Source organism: Pseudorasbora parva, chromosome 12 (genome assembly GCF_024679245.1).
Source record: "Pseudorasbora parva isolate DD20220531a chromosome 12, ASM2467924v1, whole genome shotgun sequence".
Classification (NCBI taxonomy): Eukaryota; Metazoa; Chordata; class Actinopteri; order Cypriniformes; family Gobionidae; genus Pseudorasbora; species Pseudorasbora parva.
The window spans coordinates 40358140-40380942 of record NC_090183.1 but is presented as its reverse complement, the minus strand read 5'-3'; the positions used below and the strand labels follow the sequence as shown (position 1 = coordinate 40380942).

Here is a 22803-nt window from a genome sequence, read left to right as displayed (position 1 = left end):
TCTGATTCGCCTGATGCCACCGGCACCAGATGCAAATAGCATATTTCTTGCGTTTTGCTCATTCATTGTTTAAATGATACTATCTAAATACTGTGGTTCCATGCAAGTCATTCCCCTTCATTCACTCTATCTAATGACAGCAAACAATACAATAAAATAATTGCTTTTGATATACTTGATTTAAAGGACTACAACAAACACACCTTGCAAATGGCTATTTATCAGAGAAATGCTAGTTCTGACCTTTGCTAATACCAGTCAAACATAATTATGCAAACGTGTGTGTTCACGCGCACATGGCTTGCAGCAATGCATAGGGATAGTCACATTAATTTCATACAAAGCTGCCGCATATGATTAGGTGCCCTTCACCTAGACCGTCTGTTTAATAAATCTTATTTCAAATTACTTCTGACATGCACATGTTAGAAGAAGCAACAGCTGTAACCTTTGGTTCTCTCCTCAAGAACTCCTCTGAGGTTTGGAAACAAAGAAAAGAGATTCATCACAATCCTCTTTCTGTCCCTCATTTCAGCATGCAATATTAAATAAATCTTTGTTAGAAAAACCAGCAGGGTGACTTGAACCATTTCAATGACATTTACAAATAATTCAGCAATGCCAAGGTTTAGTATAGGGTCAAATCCGGCATATAAACAAGCTTTTTTTTTTAAAGCTGACAAATGTTTTTCTTTAACGTTAATGTAGAAATGATAGTTTTACAGCTGTTGGTCTAGCTGTGGAAAATAACAGCCTTGAAAATGTTTTTGTCATCCAGAGTAATGTCAGTCAGAAAATCTCAGCAATATTTTGAGTCTTCATTATTCGGTGTGCACACGTCCATCCGCACTTGTCACATTCGATGCCTTGTGAGTTAGCTACTCCTCTGTTGAGTAATGCATTAAGTTATTGGCCGTGACAGAATTTGTATACATGTATTTTAGCATATCCCTGGATGAAAACATCAACATGTGCTGCAAATATATCAGCGTCACAGATCTTCTTGTGGACTTTTTTTTTTAATGTTTTAAATGATTAATGTTTACTACTTCATACTAGTATTTTGCTTGTATCTTCTGAGAATAGTTCTGCAATACTTTACATTTACTTCATAGACTGGCTAAACCCAGCCTGGTCTGCCGATGATTTGATTTCATCCTGCAACTCAGTCTGGAAACGTTTCTAGATTCTAGATTGGTTTCTACTGTTTCTGTTACACTTTTGTGGGAACCAATAACAGACTGGCTTATTTACCTGGCACGCTATAGGTGGGTTTAACACGACGATGGATAGAGAAGCGATGGGTCGTTGTTTGTTGATCACGCCTCTTGAGGTCTCATTGGTTGAAGGACTATCCAATTGCATAGAGAGTCATTTGAATAATGTTCGTTAGGGTGTAACGATATATCGTAAATGTGATCGTTGATGATACATTTTGCGATATGTAGTTGTTTTAACACGACGCACATACTGTAGTAAACACGGATGTTCAAATGATTGTGTGACATCTGAAAACAACATGAGGGAGTAAATGCAAATATTATTTTTTTGGATGAGCTAAACATTTACAGTTTGAGAGAAGCCATTTTGACAAGCTTTCTTGCGATTAGACGGCTTGCATTGATCATCTAAAGTGCTTGCGATGTCGTGAACATCACTCTTTAAAGTGAAAGCGCAAACATCATTTAAAAGCACCACTCCTCCAAGTCAAAGCGCAAACATCATTTAAATCACCAGATCACATTTAGTTTTAGTAGTATGATTATTCAAAGCAATTTGGATGTTTCATTACATACTGTAATAATATTATTACATAGAATCATGCAATGACTATACATAATGTATAATAATGCAGTGGGGAAATATTTGTGGGTCCTGATCATAATACACAACTAATAATATAATAATACAAAAGTGTAATACTTTATTTAGGCGTAAAATATTGAGATGCATATCAAATCGCGACAGTGTATCATTACACCCCTAATGCTCGTTAATCAAGCCTCTTGTGCAGTGGAAAACATAGCAAACTCTCCAGACCAATGCTCAATCTTAAATTGATCTTGGTCTGGTGATAGCCAGGCAATTTACTTCAGCCTTTTTTGGAAATGTATTTGAATACTTGATACTGCTGTCAGATACATTGTTTAATTTGCTACTAACTTAAAAAAATATAGACTACACTCCATTGTTTTAATTGAATTTGTTATTCATATTAACTTTTTCTTTAAATAAAGGAGTGTTATCAGTAGCATATTCATTTCAGCTGTAGTGTCAAGAATTGCAAAATTCTATTGGTGGCAATCCTGTTTTGCTTTTAAACTACAGTGCTTTGTTTCGTGTGTGTGTGCGCGAGTGTATGTGTGTGTGGTCCTTACATAAGTCATGCATCCAATGCAGGTGTGGGTATTTCCTATCCAAGGCAATTTTCAGAGAAGATAAATCACAATATGCTGAAAAAGTAGCAGAATCATATTTTTTGTGAAAAATGTTACTTTTAAACTAAAGACTATCCACCAAGTAATTTAAAGTTCATATAATAAGTCAGAAGAACAGGCAGTCATTTGGTTATTTTTATAGTCTTATTTTATAATAATATATTTTATTTAGATTTTATATTTGCTTTTCTGTAACACTATGTTGGCAGTGCTTTCTTGAGATGACTGGCCAGACAAAACCAAAAACTAGGCATTTAAAAGATGGAGTTCACATGGTCATTACCACATTTTTGAAAGATCCTAAAACTTTCCAGGTTTAGATGGGCAGTGTGTGAATTTTAGCGGCATCTAGTGGTTAGGTTGTGAATTGCAATCTCCCTACACTCACCCTCACAGCTATGGTGGCCAACAATGGCCAAAAATGTCGTCGTAGAGAGCAAAGAGTGACTAGCGCTCTGTAGAGAAGTTTGTCCGTTTAGGACTACTGTAGAAACATGAAGGTGACAAAATGGTGATTTCACTGTAAGGGGACCTGTGGTGTATGGAGATAGAAATGTCTCATTCTAAGGTAATAAAAACATAACGTACATTATTTAAGGTCTTTATACTCCACTGAAAACATAGTTATGTATATTATATTGCATTTCTGTTAATAGATCATTATAATACTCCACACTGCACCTTCAAATTCCAGATTTTCTATGTGTGGTATCAGATGTTTGGATCGCAATATAAGCATTATGGGCCCTATCATACACCCAGCGCAATGCGACGCCAGACACGAAGCAAGTGTTTTTTTGCTAGTTTTAGCCCAACGCTTTTTTTAGCACCCACGTTGTTTAAATGGCAATTGGCACTCGCGTCTGTTTGCCCATGGGCGCGTTGATATGCACCTTTGACTACAAAATCTAAAGTCAATGCTGCAGTATTTTTTTTGTTGTTTAAAGGGCGGATAATCAACGTGCATTCACTCTGCTTGTTAAACTGACGTGCAGCAACACACAAACATGCAAATATGAAAAATTTAATTATTAGAACGTAAAAGATTATTATTGTGTACATAAAGATAAAAATGCCATGCCATAATGGATAGTCATTGAATGTATCAGAATGACCTATTTGCAGTAATGAAAAATTAATTTGGCTAATTATTTGACCAATCCTGGCAATACACGCATTAAAATACCCATATTTAAACTGACTCGTCAGGTTGGGAGTGTCTATATTCATGTAAATAGCACACATTATTGAGATGACTCTGATTGGTTTATACACAAAACACACTCATGACTCAGTAAGAGAATAGGTACAACCCTTTTGGACCATGCACCTGGCACACTGACCATTTTTCCTTCATTAAACTAGCTAAATGGATTCAGACCTAAGTGCACCTGTGCCATGAACTTCGATCGTTTAAATAGGGCTCTTTATTTGCATCCACGTAGGTATAATGTTACTATTTAACAAATAGGCAAATTGGTGATGAGCTGCTGTTGGTGCCATTGCTCATGAAATTGAACCAGTGAACTAAATGTGCAACAGACAGCAACATCATGTTGACTCACTGAATGCCAGCATTGTGTGACCATGCAAGGCATAAGAGCTGCTTTTCAGCCTGTCACCATTCCTCTGACCTAAAAAATTATTGTATGAAGAGCAAGCCCCCTAGCTACCCAGAGGCATTACTAGCATGCATATACTATAGCTATACAGTATATAGTGCAATATGTACAGTTAATATGTAAGTTATGGACAACATTCAACATCATGTATGAAGCCATAATTCTGATGTCCATCTGAAACCAGATATTAATTGCAGCTTTTTTTTAATTTACTTATTTATTTTGCGGAGATAAGCTGAGCTAAGATTTCTAATGTGTAACAAAATGTTGAATTTTATAACAATGTTCAAGCTTAATTCTTTAATTTTCTCTTAAAAAAAAAAAGTACTAGCCCATATCAAGGTGGACAGTGACTGAGCTGCAGTCTGTTTGGATCTGAAAAAGAGCGTCTTGCTCTGTCATTGTTTAGACTGATATGTTGTTGTCCTCTACGCAGATGAAATTATGATCCCTTTTAATGGAGCCATACAGCTGGTATTATGTCTGCAGAGAGTGGGCTTAAAAGCCAGAGCATGTTCACAATTGCCAAGTTAATAAACTTGTATAAATTACAGTCTTGGTGGTGCAAGCCATCCATTATGTTATGCCTGACATTAGCTTAATGTATTCCGAGCATCACCAGCAATCCATTTTATGGTGATCGCTTAAGTTTCACATCACGCCTGATTTGTGTGTCTTTTCGGTGTAGCCTTTGTATGAATTCCCAACACAAGTGAGTTGAGGAAATCCTTAAGGGGTTAGGTCACCCTTTTTCTGTCATAATTTACTCACCCTCATGTCCGCATTTTTCTTAAGAACTCAGATGACATTTTGAAGGGCTTAAATCTTTTGGGATATTTTGAATTATTCAAAAGCACCATAAAAGCATCTTAAAAGTAATCCGTATGATTTATTACATTGAAAGCCTTCTAAAGCTATACGATGGCTTTGTGTGACAAACATGTTGAAACTGAAGCTGATAATGTGACATTCTTCCACTTTAGTGGACATTGTGACTGGTTCATCGAGTCAGATGAGCTGAGGTCATGAATCAAGAAGGTTTTGTGAAGCCAATCATTTGAATCATTGAACAGATCCAACTTGAAATATTGACTTCGGACACTTAAACTGTAAACAAATCACACATTCCCACTCCCGCAGACTCATTTGCAAGCATAGCTGTCAACCATGACATTACACTCTGTTTGTGTAGAATAACGAACTAAAAACAAACTTACTGGAAAAAAGAACACTTGAACATACACCAGCATGATAAGAACTACCAGAATCTTTGAGCGAAAGAAATTGAAGTGTAATTGAATGGGAAAATTTCACTCGAGATGAGCTATTCCTTTAAGAGACTCTTGTCTCATTGGGGTTTCTGTAAACTAGTCTGTGAAAGTGTGGTAGTTGTTGACCAGTTTGTTGCTGCTTTCCACACACATCTCATTTCCGAACGGACTGTCCTCGTTCCTGCGGTCTTGAGTGTACCACCTGTGGCTGTGTAAGAGAGAGCTTGGTAGGGGATGTAGTCTGGGATGATGGAGCGTGTTATAATCTGTCAGAGGTGAGCTCAGAAGCAGCAGGGGTTTTGGGGAATTGTGTACTTCAATGCCTGATTCTGAATAGGATATATGTTTCTGTCTCCTCCTACAGATTCCCCAGGTGAGTTACGCCTCCACGGCTCCTGAGCTGAGCGACAACACTCGTTATGACTTCTTCTCTCGCGTGGTACCGCCGGACACCTACCAGGCACAGGCTATGGTGGATATTGTCCGGGCCATGCGCTGGAATTACGTTTCCACAGTGGCGTCAGAGGGGAATTACGGAGAGAGCGGCGTGGATGCCTTCATCCAAAAATCCCGGGAAGAGGGTAAGAGAGTGTTTGCATTCAATTTGGGAATATTTTTGAAATTTGTTTACCTTAGCCCAGAATTTTGTCATGCAGCATAGACTATTTAGCATAGCTTATTATGAATAAAACAAGCGACCAACCACAATATTTACGTATTTTCACTGGTATTATATAAGAGGTGCACATTACTGTATTGAATGTCCATTGTACTTAAGTACTTAAGTTAAATCATTTTTGTAATGTACTTCTATATAATACAATACTAATGAAATAAAAGGCCACTCAAGGGTACTTTCTTAACACACTTAATTACAGTGGGCCAAAAAGTATTTAGTCACCCACCAATTGTGCAAGTTCTTCCACTTAAAAAGATGAGAGAGGCCTATAATTTTCATCATGGGTACAATTCCAGAAAATCACATTGTCTGATTTTGAAAGATTTTATTTCCAGATTATGGTGTAAAATAAGTATTTGGTCACCGCCAAAAAAAGCAAGATTTCTGTCTCTCACAGACCTGTAACTTTTTCTTTAAGAGGCTCCTCTGTCCTCCTGTCGTTACCTGTATCAATGGCACCTGTTTGAACTCATTATCAGTATAAAAGACATCGGTCCACAATCTCAAACAGTCAGACTCCAAACTCCACTATCAAAATCCAAGATCAAAGAGCTGTCAAAAGACACCAGAAACAAAATTGTAGACTTGTACCAGGCTGGGAAGACTGAATCTGAAATCCTGGATCCTTGGTGTGAAGAAATCAACTGTGGGAGACATACAAGACCACTGATAATCTACCTTGATCTGAGGCTCCACGCAAGATCTTACCCTGTGCGGTCAAAATGATCACAAGAACGGTTAGCAAAAATCCCAGAACCACACGGGGGAAATCTGTGTACACTTTAACCATATTAATAAGTAAGCAAAAATGTATTATGAAAGTGCATATAACATGTATTTATGTCTTACTTAAAGGGGTCATGATTTCAGAAATCAAATTTTCATTGATCTTTTGATATTAGACATGTGCCGATTTTCGGTAATGCGATATATCACGATAATGAATATGCACGATATTGATATCATGGGCACTTCAAAATATCGTAAATAATAATTTATTAACAATTATTCAATTTTTATAATGCACTCAAGAATACTTTGCCCATCAGCCGTATAAATGCTCAATGCCGCTGTATTCTGTGTCAAAGGGACGCGCGCTCAGATGTAAATGAGATGCACATGAACGCGTGAACTGCCGCTCAATGACACCAGAGGGCGCTGATGAATTGCAGAATGCAGAGGTTACCCCAGAAAAAACTTTGATTTTAAATTTGATTTTAAACTTAAACATTTTTAAGTTTTAAACTGGACTAGAACATGCCCTAATGATTCAAATTTTTTGGATAATTTGTTATTGTTCAGTAAAACTTTGAGACATACGACTTCATTAGTTAATATGTTAATTCATTATTACCAAACTGACAATGAAAAATACTTATAAAGAATTAATTATTCTAAGTAATGTTAATTTCTTAGTTACTGTTTAATAACATTAAAATCAAAATCAAAATAACTTTAATGGACCTAAGATAAAACTAACAATGATCTGTATTTCTTAACTAACATTACCAAAAACATTATACTTTCTGTAACAAATGTTGCTTTTGCTCAATCATAGTTAATGCATTAAGTAATGAGACCTTATATTAATTTGTTACCTGTCGTTCTTTATAGCCTAATTCTTTTGCACAGCTCTGGAAAAAATTAAGAGACCACTTAACATTTCTCAATGTTAAGTGGTCTCTTCATTTTTTTCCAGAGCTGTATATGTTTTTGGTGCATGATATTATTGTTTTTAAACTAGGGCTGTCAAGCGATTAAATATTTAATCGCGATTAATCACATGATTTTCATGAGTTAACTCACGATTAATCGTAATTTAATCGCACATTTTTAGCAATTGTAAATGTATCTTAAATTAAGTTTAAATTAAGTTTTTAATACTTTATCAACATGGGTATGGACAAATATGCAAGCTTTATGTAAATGTACATTTATTATTAGTGAAATACTTATTCAATAATAATCAATAATACACCATAAAGACTAGACGTATCAAAGGTCATAGATGTTTATCAAAGAAATTGTTCATGTCTCTTAAGCCTAAACTTAAAAATTAAGAATAAGCAGTGATTTCTCTCATTTTAAGAATATAGGGGAGTTTTTACACTGGCAGTTTAATTCGGAGCAGGGCACAGTTCGTATGAAAAATTGGTAATGTGAAAGCTGTCATGCGGACCTGAGCGCACCAGAACCACACCATACCTGGAGTGGGCCTGTATTCCACCAGTAGGAATATAGTGTGGACCCTTTAAGAGATCTGCGTTCCCTATTGAACTGCCAGTATTTTGTGTGTGTGTGCCAAACTGTGCCACGATTCACCTGAACATTGTGAGTAACACGGACTCGGGAGCGCGCTTGTTCAGGAAAGTAACCTGTGCATTCGTTTTATTCGATTGTAATGTATTTAGTTCAATAAAACACATGTACTGTAAGTGGTGATGGTGTTCATGATTTACCTCAGACATGAGCGAGAGTGAGCTTCAGTGCATCACGCTCGGACTGCAGAGAATGTGCTCTTTTCTTTCTTATAGACCTGGAGTCTAATAAAAGTTAAACAGAAAATATGGTAGCTTATGTAGGCAATAACTGTACTTTTGGTTTAGAATAGTAATGTTGATGTCAACCCCTTTCTTTCTCTGTTAATGTTTGCTGCTGCATCCTTTGCGTCTGACTGCTCTCACTTTTTCCAACTACAGGCTATGCCACGGATCAAACAGAAAATGCGCACTGCGTTAACGCGCATTAATAAATTGAATGCCGTTAAAAAGAATTTGCATTAACGCGTTATTAACGCATTAACTTTGACAGCCCTAATTTAAACATTCAGTTATTTTTGTTATTACAAAAATAGTTCTTAAAGCTGTTATGCTATGACAACACTTTTTTGCAACTTATTTAAAGGGGGGGTGAAATGCTGTTTCATGCATACTGATCTTTTTACACTGTTCAAGACTTGGAATCCCATACTAAACATAGACAAAGTTTCAAAAGTTAAGGTGGACGTTTGATGGGAGTATTTCTTTGTCAAAAATACTACTTCCGGTTAGTCATAAGTTTCGGCAAGTTTTTTGAGATCATGCGTCCCCATTGACGTTAGTGGGGGCGGAATTTCCTTGTATGGGCCTTACGGACAATTCTACCGGAAGCGCGTGAGAGAGAGAGAGAGGGAGAGAGCGAAAGCAACAGCCTACGCCCATCAAAGCGGGGCTTGTAGGATGCTGGACAGGTGACAATTACACATAGCACATAACAATGTCACCAAAAAAGTGGGTTTTTGGTTGCCAGACCAAGACAGTCCTGCATAGATTCAACCAAAAACCCCGCGTTAAGGCAACAGTGGATGTAATTTGCTTTTCCGGATCAGCAACTGAGTTGCGCGAATGTTTATATCTGTTCGCTGCATTTCGGTGCCGACTGTTTCACAAGGCCCAGCTCGACGCCGAATTTTCCCAATCGCCTAATGCTGAAGGATGGAGCAGTCCCAACGTTAGAAGGGTGAGTGAGACTGCTTTTAGTCCGCTTACTGTCTACACAAACCACGCGTAAACACACAAACACACGTGCACAACTGCACTTCCCACATGTACACTTTCAAAGACAAAAATACGACGATATAATTCAAGTATAAATATGTAAATAACACAAGCCGCTAAGCATATTATATAGTTAGTGTATAACTTGTAACTTACCACATACAGACGTCCTGCTCTAGTCGTTTTTGCTGCTGCTCCTGTTCAACTGCAGCCTCTGGGTCTGATTCCGGATCATAGATGTATGGCTGTATCTGATTAAAAGCCATATTTTTATTTTGAATAAAGTTTTTTTCCGCTGTTAGGGATGACGCTCGACTCAACACACAGCGCGCTGCTGCACACGTCATTATTTAGCTCCGCTCACACGACACGCCCCCACCCGCTCGGCTTTTTTCGGAAAGACTCGGAACAGCGCATCTTTCTTATATAATTATTAAAAAAATAAAAACTTTTCGGAGATATGCAGGATGCAATGCTACTCTATAGGTACTCAAGATTGACATGACACTGACTGAAACTGAGTGTTTCACCCCCCCTTTAATACCGTGATAATATTGTAAATCGTGATAAAAGCTTCATCAATTAATCGCAACATGAAAAATTGATATCGGCACATGCCTATTTATTAATATATAAATTCATTGTACTATAAAAATAAACAAATAAATAAATCCTGTAAATTTTAGAACTCAAAACTTCCTTGTTAGTCTAAAACAGCTTTTACTGAAACCAAGCTCGAAAAATGATTTTGTCACATGACGAGGCGATGAAAGACAACAACAAAGCGGTAGAGATGCCTCTGAAGATTACAAGACGTTTTGAAGTGCCAAGGAAAAACAGTTTGCATTGCCATCCTTGAGATCCTAACATTAAGAAAGTGTGGATGAACTTTATCTTGACGTTCCAGTCAAATCCAGCATACTGTTTGTTTGTTTGCTTCTTTTTTCTGCGGATTAGTTTTCAAACAAGGCTCAGGCTTTTTTCAGAGAGACTGAAAATAAAAGGTTCAGTGCCAACTACATGAATTTGACAGAGTCGTTACAACACACAAGTGTGAGTAACAGTGTTTTACCATGTGCAGTGCCACAATTGCTTTGTCTTTTGAACAGAGTATTTACTGAATAGTTGTGATTTGGTGTTCTTTCCTTTGCTTTAGCATTTATGGGGTTAATGTGTTGTATTATTGGTGTTGTGTGAATTTCTGACAAATGCCTTCTTCGTGATGTCAGATCATACAGCAGAATTAAAAATTTTAGTATGTTTGTGATTATTTCAAATAGTTATTGCATCATTTTTGTGGATATACTTTGTTATATGTCTTAAGAACATACTACATACACTACTACATTTTGTATTTTTGAAATTCAATGAATCAAATAAAATTATGGAAAACATTTAATAAATAAAAAGCATTTGTTAACCAATTTTTCTACAACCAATTTATAGCACTCAAGAAAGCATTTAAAAAAACTGATAAGAGGCTTCACCTGTAACAGCATATGTATTTTCTTTGAGTCGTTTTTTAATTTTTTTTATCTCTACATGTTCTACATGATTGTGACTGTTTAGTGTTGCAGTTCATAGTACTATATGTACATGTCTAATTTGGATTTGTGTAGCTAAATTGTGTAAAATATGTACAGTATGTGCAATAGGCTGTTATGTGTTGACTGCACGTGGAACAAGCCTTAAAGGAATTTCAGTCTGCAAGTAATAGTGAAAATAGTTTCACTGAAATTAATGCTCCACTTAGAGATATAGTGTAATTGTTATCATTTGTGTGTGTATGATATACATAAATACAATATATAAAATACATTAAAATGAAAGGGAATCACAAACATTAAAATTAATATAGCGACACTGATGTCACCATCTGATGTCATGCACATGCACACAAATGACAATGTATACATTTTTAACTTTATTAAAAAGGATAAACTACTGTATGAATAGCCTAAAAGAACGACAGTGTGACAGACAATGCTGCATTCATTCATAGTTATAATTGACAAAGGAGACCTTAGTAACCCAAGCCACAACCAAGACTTATAAAGTATATGTAATGCACAAATGTTTTTTACATTTTTGGCAGATAGATATTTTTTCAACATTGAAAATTTACAAAACCGTTATCTCGCATGGACATTTAAAATTATTTTTAAATGATTTTAATATGCAAAACTATTATCCAGTCATAGTATACGCGTTTGGAGGAGAGAGTCAAAAACAGGATGATAAATAGCTTATTACTTCTAAATGAGGTGTTTTTTGATGTAAATATAAACATTATAAGTGGACCTCAAAGAACATTATCAAATTGGTAAAAAAAAAGAGCAGTTCATGACCACTTTACTTCAGTAACTCAAAAAGCACTCTGAAGTTCAGCTAATTGCGTTTAATAAATTTTTTTAACTATAATGCATATTCATTCAATTGCAATTATTCAGTTATGTTTCTGAAAACATCATATTCAGTTCACAGTGACTGAAGTATATACTTTTAATAAATTATTTCTATAATAATAACTTTTTGTACTTGCTAAATGTACTTATTAGTTTCCTTCAGCAAATGTAAATCTAGTGTTTTTTTGTTATTGTTGTTTTTGTGGTTCCTCTCCACAGTTTTCAGATATTAATTCAGCTTGAACTTAACGTATAGTCCCAACCCAACTTTAAATACTGAACTGCACTAGACTTTTCTTTATGGCATCTATGTATGCGTGCGTCTATTGCATAGCCCTATTACTATCGAGCTCTCATCATTTCTTCCAATATCAAATATTGGTTTGTTTAATTTTACCTAAGACTATTCTATTGCCTTGAAAATATTGATATTTGTTTCTGGAAATGCAAATTTAGCTGTTTTGTGAAATGAATCCCATACTTTAAGCTTATAAGAAGCAGTAATATTTCCTAAAGATTTTCCTTCCCAACTGTATTTCCTTTCTGAGAAATGAAACTTCAAGTGCACTCCAGGGGGAAAGTAGTCTTGCAATTTGTGTGAGGAATACTGAGTTCAACCATTGATTTTTTTTCTTCCAGAATTTCTTCCAGAGTTCCCATGTCTGTTACTCACTAGTGCTTCAGGTTAAGCTTAGCTGACAGGCTGGAACCAACATGTTGCCCCCTTGGTGGAGGGTCCCAGGTTTCTGTTACCAGTAAATATCTACAAAACCTTTGCATTGCTCATGCTGTAAATTAGGAAAACCGATTTTAATGTAATCATTCTATATTGTTATACATCTTTAAGGGGGTCATGAACTGCAGTGTTTTATAATGTTTCATGGGGTGCACTTATAATGTAAGTTTGGTGTTCACATTAAAAGCCAATGTAGAAATGAAGGCGTTTTCCTTACCCTGATTTTAGCCTCTGATTTGAACGCTCTGTTTGAAGGGGTGTGTCTGCTGGGAGACTTCAGTGTAAACGCCCACTGCTGTGATTGGCTGACATCTTTGAATATGAAATGGCTAAATATTACATGTGGAACTCTATTTTGAAAACTTTTAGCACATTTGTATGTTACAGCTCTCAAGGTTAACTAATCGTGAAAAGTGCTCATTATAGCATTACATGTAGATCTATGGCATTATATTTAGATCATGGCATGAAGCATGGCATGGCATCGTAGATCACATGAATGCAGTGATCTTATCATTGCAAATCAATATCCGCACACTAATACATTCTTTCATCATAACTAATGTTGCAAACACAGTCCAGTCAGTGATTTTGTTTTGTTTTGTTTTTTGTTTTCTTCCCTTCCCTTCCCTTCCCTTCCCTTCCCTTCCCTTCCCTTCCCTTCCCTTCCCTTCCCTTCCCTTCCCTTCCCTTCCCTTCCCTTCCCTTCCCTTCCCTTCCCTTCCCTTCCCTTCCCTTCCCTTCCCTTCCCTTCCCTTCCCTTCCCCTCCCCCTCCCCTCCCCTCCCCTCCCCCTCCCCTCCCCCTCCCCTCCCCTCCCCTCCCCTCCCCTCCCCTCCCCTCCCCTCCCCTCCCCTCCCCTCCCCTCCCCTCCCCTCCCCTCCCCTCCCCTCCCCTCCCCTCCCCTATTTCAACCATCACATTCCAAAAGGAGTCGTTATTTGGGCTTGGTTAAATTAAAAGTTGTTTCTGGACTAACAAGGACGTTTTCACTTCAGAAACTACATTCTTATAGTATGAAAACCTCTTCTATGTCAAAAGCACAAGGAAATTTTGATTTCTCTGTTCATGACCCCTTTTAACTATTGAATATAGAACTTTTCAGTCATCACATTATACAGTTATTTGGATCTTAAAATGATTTCACAACCCTTAAGCAATTGTGGATGCAAACAGATGGAAGCTAAAATTGCTCAAGTCAAGTTCTATGAATAGTCTTTGTGAGAATACTCAAAACCGCCTTGAGGAAGTTCTGGGGGAGATGGAGTCATACTGCTTGCTTGTCTCTAGGGTAACAGTGTCCTCCTCACGTGTCCATGCTTTCTTCTATACAGTGAGGCTATTAACAGCTGTTCCTCGCCATATTCTACCCAGAGATCTGGCCCTTCCTCGTAAATGAAGAATCAGGGTGCTGATGCGGTTCTTGTGAACTTACAGAATCGTGGAAGCAAACCACAGTTTGATGATGTGTAATTGTACCTTTGCATGCTTCCAGTCACACTTACGGCAGAAAGTGTTTCTCTCAAACTCCGTTGTAATCACTCTTCTAATGGGGGACAACGGTTGGTGATATGCTCCGTCATACACCCTGGCTTAAAAACGTGTGGCCCAATAAAGCATCTCATGATTGTAGATGGGGAGTGCCAAATGGAATAATGCATTTATTAGTTAAATAACATGATCCAGGAAATCTTTGTTCCTAGAGCTGCTCTGGTGCTCGAGAATGGTGAACAAGTTTCATCCGAAGATATCAAATTACATTCGCCAATAGGAAAGACAATCAATTTGGAAGAGAGGAAACATTTAAAAACCATGAAATGAAAAATGAGCTAGCATTTATAGAAAGTTGAATTAATAAGAAACTCCTCTATTTGGAATGTAATAGCTGAAGTCATATTTGTCTAGAAGAGCTAGGAAAAGTTTTTCAAAGGTCATATTTACTTTCACTGATAGAAAAGTCATATATAATTCATATCATGACTTATTTAAAGCGTATGTGTGTAATTTGTTTTTGTTCAAATAGTTTCCCCTATTTTCTGCATAATGTGCAGAGACAGTTGAGACTCTAAAACACTTTGGTCTGTTTGTTTGAGTAGTCGGAAACAGCATCATAGTCTTAGCTGAAGGTGTTAGGAACACACTATCCGTTTTATCTCATCCAAAAATAAAACTGTTTATGCTTGACATATATTGAAAATGTTGCATCATATTAATTACATCATCATTTTTATTTATTTGTATATTTCTTAAATTCCCCCCGTAGTCAATCAGTTAATCTCTTTAAATTCATGAATCCATGAACCTATGAATCCATGAATATGCAAATTATTCCCTCCTCCACTCACTCACTCCAGCTCTGAGATTCATTTGCTCAACTTTACTGAGGTAAACACTGCACTATGGCAAGTGGAAATAGCGGTTTAATCCAGCCATTTATGTTTGAACCAGAAACTGATTCAGATAAAGAAGTGGACGAGCTAATTATACAGGCTTGTATACAAATTGATATATCAGAATAATGCATTTTATGTATTGGTTCCTACAACGTCGGACACATAATGGTTATTAATATGATTAGCCTTTGGCTTGATTTTTTTGGTTTTCATATAAGCATTAATATACTGGGATAACCTGGCTTCTCTTGAGACTCCCTTGCTTCACAGCATAGTAATGATATGCTAAAGCCCGCCCACACTGTGACATGAACGGTAAAAAAGTAGTTTGTGACACAACACACTGTGTTTGCACAAAAACACAGCGTTTTTATTTTATTTTTTATGTTTGAGACTTTTTTCACTGTAGTTTCAAGGAGAAAATACTAAGCAATGGTTTTGACATGAATTTGCACATGGGTTGTCTTCAAGCATATTAGAAACACCTCATAGACATATAAGCAACATTTAAAAACGAAATATTCACCTTAAAGAATTTTAATTTAAAAGCTTAAAATATATATGAATGTATAATTTGAAATGTCACACCACTTACCATAAAAGTGAGTTTCAACACATACAACTCAACCAGGGCTTGGCACTTTTTTTGTATGCCTTTGGCTGAAATTATTTAAATGAGGAATATGTTATATTTATTGTGACCATAGTCGTGGGAACATATGTGACCAGCCACAGAAAGTAGGGACACAAGTCGGTTCTGGGGCATTTTGAGTTATTCACAGATTCTGAAAGTGTAGTCTCCAAGCTTTCCAACGATGTGTAACACGTGGGAATCTGATAATATTTGGAGAAGTTGTGTCCATCTGAATGTAGGCTTTTAGAAAAGTGTAAACGAGAGAAAACAGACTCTGAAGTTTTGCAGTTCTTACCTGTTCTCACCTGCTGGGAGTGACAATAGGGCTCATTTACATCTCATTTAGATAAGCCATACCCCCTGTAAAGCTGCATGGTTGCTAGTAACGACAGACGCAACGGGAAAAATCGGACCGACTACTAATAATAATAAAGATGCTTAAATTACCATCTAAAAGCCCATTATAGTAATGTTAATGGGCTTTTGGACCCTGTTAACATCAGGGGCCTGATGTTGCTGGGTGGTGCCATGGTGGAGTTTTTTTTTAACCCTCTGGGGTTCTTCGGTCATTTCTGACCCGAATTTTTTTTTGAAAGAAATGTTAAAAATCGTAGCTTCATCTGAATGGTACGAAACTTGGTGAGGGTATTGGTACTTGGTATATGGACAGAAAAAAAAATTGGGGACAGGATTGGAAAAGTCTAAGTGGTCGTAAAAAAAATAGTCACACTCGGGGCCTTCGGGTCAAAAAAGACCCCCATAGGAAATGAATGGGAAATTGGCAAAAATATGAAAATACAGAGTTTTTTTGTGCATATAATCTACAAATCAGCCAGGATGCAGAAAAAAAGGACTCAACAGTGAAGGGGTGAATCTCTAAAACATCAAGAGTGCAAAACAGACAAACAAAAACTCACACACACACACACACACAGGTTCTGTAATGCACTCTAGTGGTAAAAATGTGCTATTGCGTGATAAAAATGCTCACTGTGTCCACCAGATGGCACCAATCAAATAAAAAAATGCTTTCATGAGGCCTAGGCTTGACTCTAAAATGAAATACAGCTTTAATAAAAAAAGGAAAAAATAAATAAAATAAAATTCTATTATATTCAATGGGAAAAAATGGGTCATAATTATTGCATAAATATTATTTATAAATCATAAAATTATCTCAAAACACCAAAAAAGAAAAGAAAAAATATTATTGAACAAAAATATATTTCATTGATTTTACTCAAATTTTTTTTTTTTTGATTCCCGACCTCCGGGTCCTTTTAGACCCGAAGGTCCTGAGTGTGACCCATAAATGAAGAACCCCAGAGGGTTAAACAAAATCCTAATATTAAGGGTAAATTCACACCGCACAGACAAACGCCAACAAGCAAGTTGGCCATTGGATTAAGAATTTTATGAAAAATAAATGTCATGTTCAGACTACCTCAACAGACACCGAGAAATGCTGATTGAACATCTTCAGTCGGGTGTAAACACGCCCAGACAGGGGTAACACACTGATCCAACAAAAACCTACAAACGAGATTGTTGGCGTTTGTCTGTGTGGTATGAGTTGGCCTTTAAACAGCCCAAACATCACATGATGAACATACAAATGAATGAGGACAGAGTTATGTAAGAATGCTCAGAATGATTAAATAAATGCAAAAACCATACATGTTTCACTACATGGTGACAGCACAACAATCAGCATCTGACTTTATTATACTCAAATATAGTTTGACGCTCAAAAGTTAGGGCCAGTTCACACAGAAAGCCAAAACTGTCAAACGCAAGACACGGGCAGTGAAAAGGGGTAACAACTAAAGGTCCTGAGAACATTTTTTCAACTTGAGTGCCGTGTTTTTAGAGCGAGGCGCTGCAAAAGACACGAGCACAACAGTTAAACAACATCCATCTGTGTTCACATTGAAAAACAATGTTAAAGTAGCACAGTCTTTCTGAACAGTCCTTAATGCAGATGAATGCTTTAATCAAGACCTCTTTATGGTCAATGCACAGTAACATGCTGGCCATCATCTAGCATAGTCACTTGTATATTTATTTCTCATAAAACCATATTCGACAACATACAAAAACGAGTAATTTTATGAATAGAGGTGGAAAATTAAGAACATTTGACAAATGGCAAATTGACAAATTAAAACCTTTTGTAGTTTGATGATGGCAAGTTTGAGCTCAGAATCTTGGTTCATGTAATTTTCACCATACAGCCGGTGGAAAAGAATTGGGATAGGACTCGTGCAGAAATCATGTTCATGAATGTGATTATTAACATTACTGTAGTGTGAAGCAGAGCAGGACCGAGTGTTGAGCAGCTGAACCGGTTGTTACGCAAACAAACGTGCCTTGTGAGAAGCAGGTCTTTAATTATGCCGGGACACAGTCGCCGGCACTATTTCCTCTTTTCCGGTCATGAGTAGGAGGTAACGCAGCTCTGTTTATCATATTAGATGCATTTAAGTGTGTTTAAAATGATGTTATGACGTTACAATGGCTACTGTCACACATGTTGCACACTGCTTAGAGTAAAATGTTTCTGCCAAATAAAATTGGAAACCGAGGGTAACGCAGAAATGACACAATTGACAGGCGATTCCCTCAGACGTCCCGGCTCCTTGGTTGAAATAACAGTTTTCTCACAATGTACAAGTAGTTGGACACATTTGGGTTAATGTAAGATATCAACTGAACAAAATATATACTGGCCTGGTAGTTTTTGGATATTTTACTGCAAAAATAATACATAGTGTGCCTTTAAATTCCAATGTAGTGAAACAGCTGTTGGCACGGGGTAATAATTGCATTAATATTATTATTATTCCTGCGAAAAAACGCTGCAAATAATATTTGGGTTAGACTTGAATCTAGCACCTAATGTATAATTATTAATAATTAAAATTTCTAATGTTTTTTTAAAGAGCATTTTGATTACTCTTTATAAGAAGAAAAACACTACAAAATAGTAACTTTAAAATGCCAAGCTGAATCCACTGTCCACCAGTTGCATCTGCAGTCAATTGAATAAACGCTTAATCAGTAAATAGTAATCCTTATATGACTAGCACTCACTGGGGGAACATTAGATCACTTCATTAATATTCATGAGCCAGACTTATAGGCCTTAAGGTTTACATGTCTCCCCCTACTTTTCATTCCCGTGGTGCCGACTATTCCGATTTTGGTATTACAACAAACCTAGCTGTAATATGCCAGTATAAAGTAAAAAAAAAAAAAGTAGTAGTAAAAATTAAAATTTTATTGTAACTCATTCCTGGATGTTGGATATGGACAGAAGGAATGGTGACAGTTATCTGCATTTATTCATGATTTTTGTTTTTTATACACATTTAAAAGGTTCCTTTATGAATCTCTGGTTATGCAGGCCACTCCCACAGCTGTATTTAGAGGATGCTGGACGGATGGTGTGAGACTTGAGGGCCGTGATATGAATAACCATGAGCGTCACTGCAGTGCCATGCCGTCTCCTTATAGCTTCATGGGGGTGTTTGCACATCTGTCCAGGGCGTAGAGAAAGAGCAAGAGCCAAAATGAAAGAAAAGGAATGAGAAAGAAAGGCAGAAACAAACAAACAAAGATAATTAATAGCTTGGCTGCATGGGTCGATAGAATGTCTCCCATGGTGCTTTACTCACATACATCTCCATTCTGTCTCTGCATCGCAATAATACAGTAGATGAGTAGGATGTCTAACTGTATAATCCTATTACATTTTTCCCCATCACTTAGAAATTCAGTTTTTTTAAGTACCAACGAAAGCATTTCCAATCATATTGCAGTAGTTGCCTTTGTTCAAAAGACTGATTCCTAAGTGTAGGATCTTCAGTTACATTAGAAGCTAAAAGTCTGAGATCATGTGTTGCAAAATAATTTAAGTTAAACGTTGAACATATTTTCAGAATTCCTTGGGATTTGGTTTGTCTCCTTCAGCAGTCAAGTTGAATAACTCCACAGGTGTGTGTAAAACCTGATGATCATTTCATTCTTAGGCTTGTGTGCCTAAGTTTTTCGGTTCGTTTTTTTTTTGCTATTCTATTCTTAGGCGACAGGAACAGAAAAAGGTTAAGAAGAAAATGTTTTTATTGCAATACTCTTTCTTTATTTTACTTTAAAGACTTGAAAACCCTTATTTAACACTTTACCTAAAAAACCCTTGTACACATTTCCAGTGTATTGCATAATATAAAATAAATATCGCTCCGATCCTCCACTTCGCTCCGATCCTCCAAGCCTGTCAGCCACAGACTGTAAACAACAGCGCGTGCAGCACCCAGAAGCCCGGTCTGCAATACGCATGTGCAGCATTACGCATAGCGCGTAAGCATTATGTCGAGAATTTATCGAACTGTTCTTATCGTTTTATCGAGGAAAATTATATGATGATAATTATCGTTATCGTTTTATCGCCCAGCCCTTGGCACACTCAAAAAGAGCCAAAATAAACTGAGAGGAATATTTCAAACGGAGGAAAATAGAAACAATCAATTAAATGCAAAACCCCCCCAAAAAAACGCAATTCACCAGCGCGTATTAAACCGTGAAGGCCATACCGAACAGTCCAATATTATATTGAGTATTGTGACATCCCTAGTAACCTAGAATAGAAATAGTGCAGAATTTATATTTCTTCTTCATTTTAATTAAACATTTTTAAAACTTTGTTTATATCCAATGTATGAATAAAAGAGAGCCCAGATTTGTACCATGGTCTCAGAATTGTGGGCCCTATGGTGTTGAATTAAAGTATATTTGTGTAGCATTGCCTGCTTGGAGTAATTCCTTCATAATTCATAGCAGTAAATTAATAAATAACGCAGATGAGACAGAGCAGCGGTGTACCACAGAGAGCAAAGGGACTGAGCATGGTATCTTCCACCTTGTAGAATCTCTGTTTATGCACGATAGGCTGATAAATAATGCTTACTTAATGTAATAAAATATCATGTACACAGAATTCTCTCAGTTATTCATAGCTGGCTGCAGTGATTCAGAGACAAATTGAATGGGTAAAGAGCAGTGACTTGTGCTGATCTTCTGAAATGAAGAGGGCCAAAAGGCAAATCGTACTTTCAGCTTTTTAGATTTTCTTTTAGTTCATTGTGAATTATTGTTCCATTTAATGTTTGCATGGCTGCTGGACTGAAGGTATATGGAACACCATTAACCTCCCACTATCAACAAGCAACCAATATTAAAGACTCTGTGTGGACAAAATCAAGTTTTTAATGTTGTTTATATGTCTATGTGGTGTTTTTATGACAAAGAATGTGCAAAATCGACCCTGTTGCTGAGTATTTTCTCCTTAGAACTGCAGTGAATCAAGACAATCTCAAAAACGTGGTTTGAAATCACTGGTGTTTACACTATAAAATATTTTGTTCAATAAGTTATGACAACATATGTTTTTAGACATTGTTTTAACTCATCAAAATAGTTAAGAAATGTTTTTAAAAAAATGTTATACAAGATGTAACTCCTTTTTTTTAAAGTTAGTTTAACATAATCTAAATTGAAATAACTTAAACATCCATATATATATATATATATATATATATATATATATATATATATATAAATTTAAAGGCTATAAATATTTATGAAGTAATGTCTACATTTACACATGCAAATAATTAAATTCGTCTTGAAATCTCACAAGGCAAACAATGAAAAAAAAAAAAAAAAAAAATGTTAAAGGGGTACTCTTGACACCAATGGGTCCTGACCAAGCCTCAATATGCAACCGTCAATAGATATACAAGTTTATACATTTTTGACATTGCTTCAAAAAGAATAACTGCAATTAAAGGATAAAATGAACATTATTAATTATTTATATTATTGATAGTCACCTTTTTCTAACCATTAGTCAGTTTTTTTTTCTTTTTCTTTTTTTTCTTTGTACTTGCGGTACCTCTCTCGTCTCCTCAAAGAAAACGCCCAGAGTAAAGAGACCGTGTTATATTGAGGGTCCGTAGGCTATGGATGTTTGATTACGGTGACTATATATACTAACCTCAGCTCATACATATTAAATGATGGACATGAAGAGCCACCTCTTTGCCACATAATCTTTGATCGTCTTATGATTTGTTCATCATTCCCTACAGACTCAAGCATACCTATAGAGCGTAAGACAGCACTCTTCAATTCCATACCCGAAGGCATTCCCTTTTTTTTGTTTTTTGTTTTTTGTTCTTGCCCTGACCAACACATGATTCAATTCAGTCTTCAGTCCTGTCTCCAGGGACAAAGTGGAAAAACACTATGTTTGTGAAACGCCTCACTGTTTTTCTCCTCTGTCTTTTTATGCTGTTTTCATAGGAGGAACTGTGACATCTTAACTCTGTATCGATATCAGTCATTTGCTTGTAATGTCTGTATCCGAGTGTGTTATCTAATACCGCAGTAGGTTCACGGTAATCAAATGAACACGTTTGTGTGCGATAAGTTGTCTACCGTACAAGATCATCCGAGGCATTGAGGGGAAACATACTGCACCGGTTCTCTTTGTTGACTCTCCTTCAAGCAGAACCTCATTCGATATTTTCAATATCTTCTGGGTTCCAGTAATGGGCCAAATTTATAATGCGCCTGCTGCTGAGGGACCTTGAAGGGTCGAATTCTGAAATGAAGGAATAGATTTGGTGAGTTTTGAAAGGTGACTGCCACCAGCATACATCACCATGGAAAATGGTTGCCCAGTGGTACCGTGGAGTTTACTTGGGCCACCGCTGAGTGATGAGCAATCTTCAGCCGCAGCATGGCACAATAACAAAGTAAACAGCCTACGCTGCTCTCAGCATACATAAATCTACAATATTTGATAAATAAGATTTGCCTGCTGTAATTGATTCCATGTGGAGATCCAAATAGAAACCTCTGAGGCCCTGGTAAATCTAATCAAGAGGGAGGTTAGTCATATGGCGAGTTACCTAAGGCTTTGTAATAATGGATCAATAATTATAACCTTCATAATTACTGGAGACAAACATGTAGATTAATATATATTGTGCACAAGATTCTGTCTGACATTTTCTCTCTTTTGAGA

General features: G+C 36.6%; 1 protein-coding gene across 5 annotated transcripts in view; it reads left to right on the top strand.

Moving 5' to 3' along the window:
* Positions 1 to 22803, top strand: part of grm4 (glutamate receptor, metabotropic 4) — a 266396-nt gene that overhangs the window by 170759 nt on the left and 72834 nt on the right. For all 5 annotated transcript variants that reach the window (XM_067460285.1, XM_067460283.1, XM_067460286.1 and 2 more), the window contains one exon: positions 5696 to 5912. In XM_067460285.1, coding sequence (XP_067316386.1) covers positions 5696 to 5912 — 217 coding nt within the window. The remainder of the gene's footprint in view (positions 1 to 5695; positions 5913 to 22803) is intronic.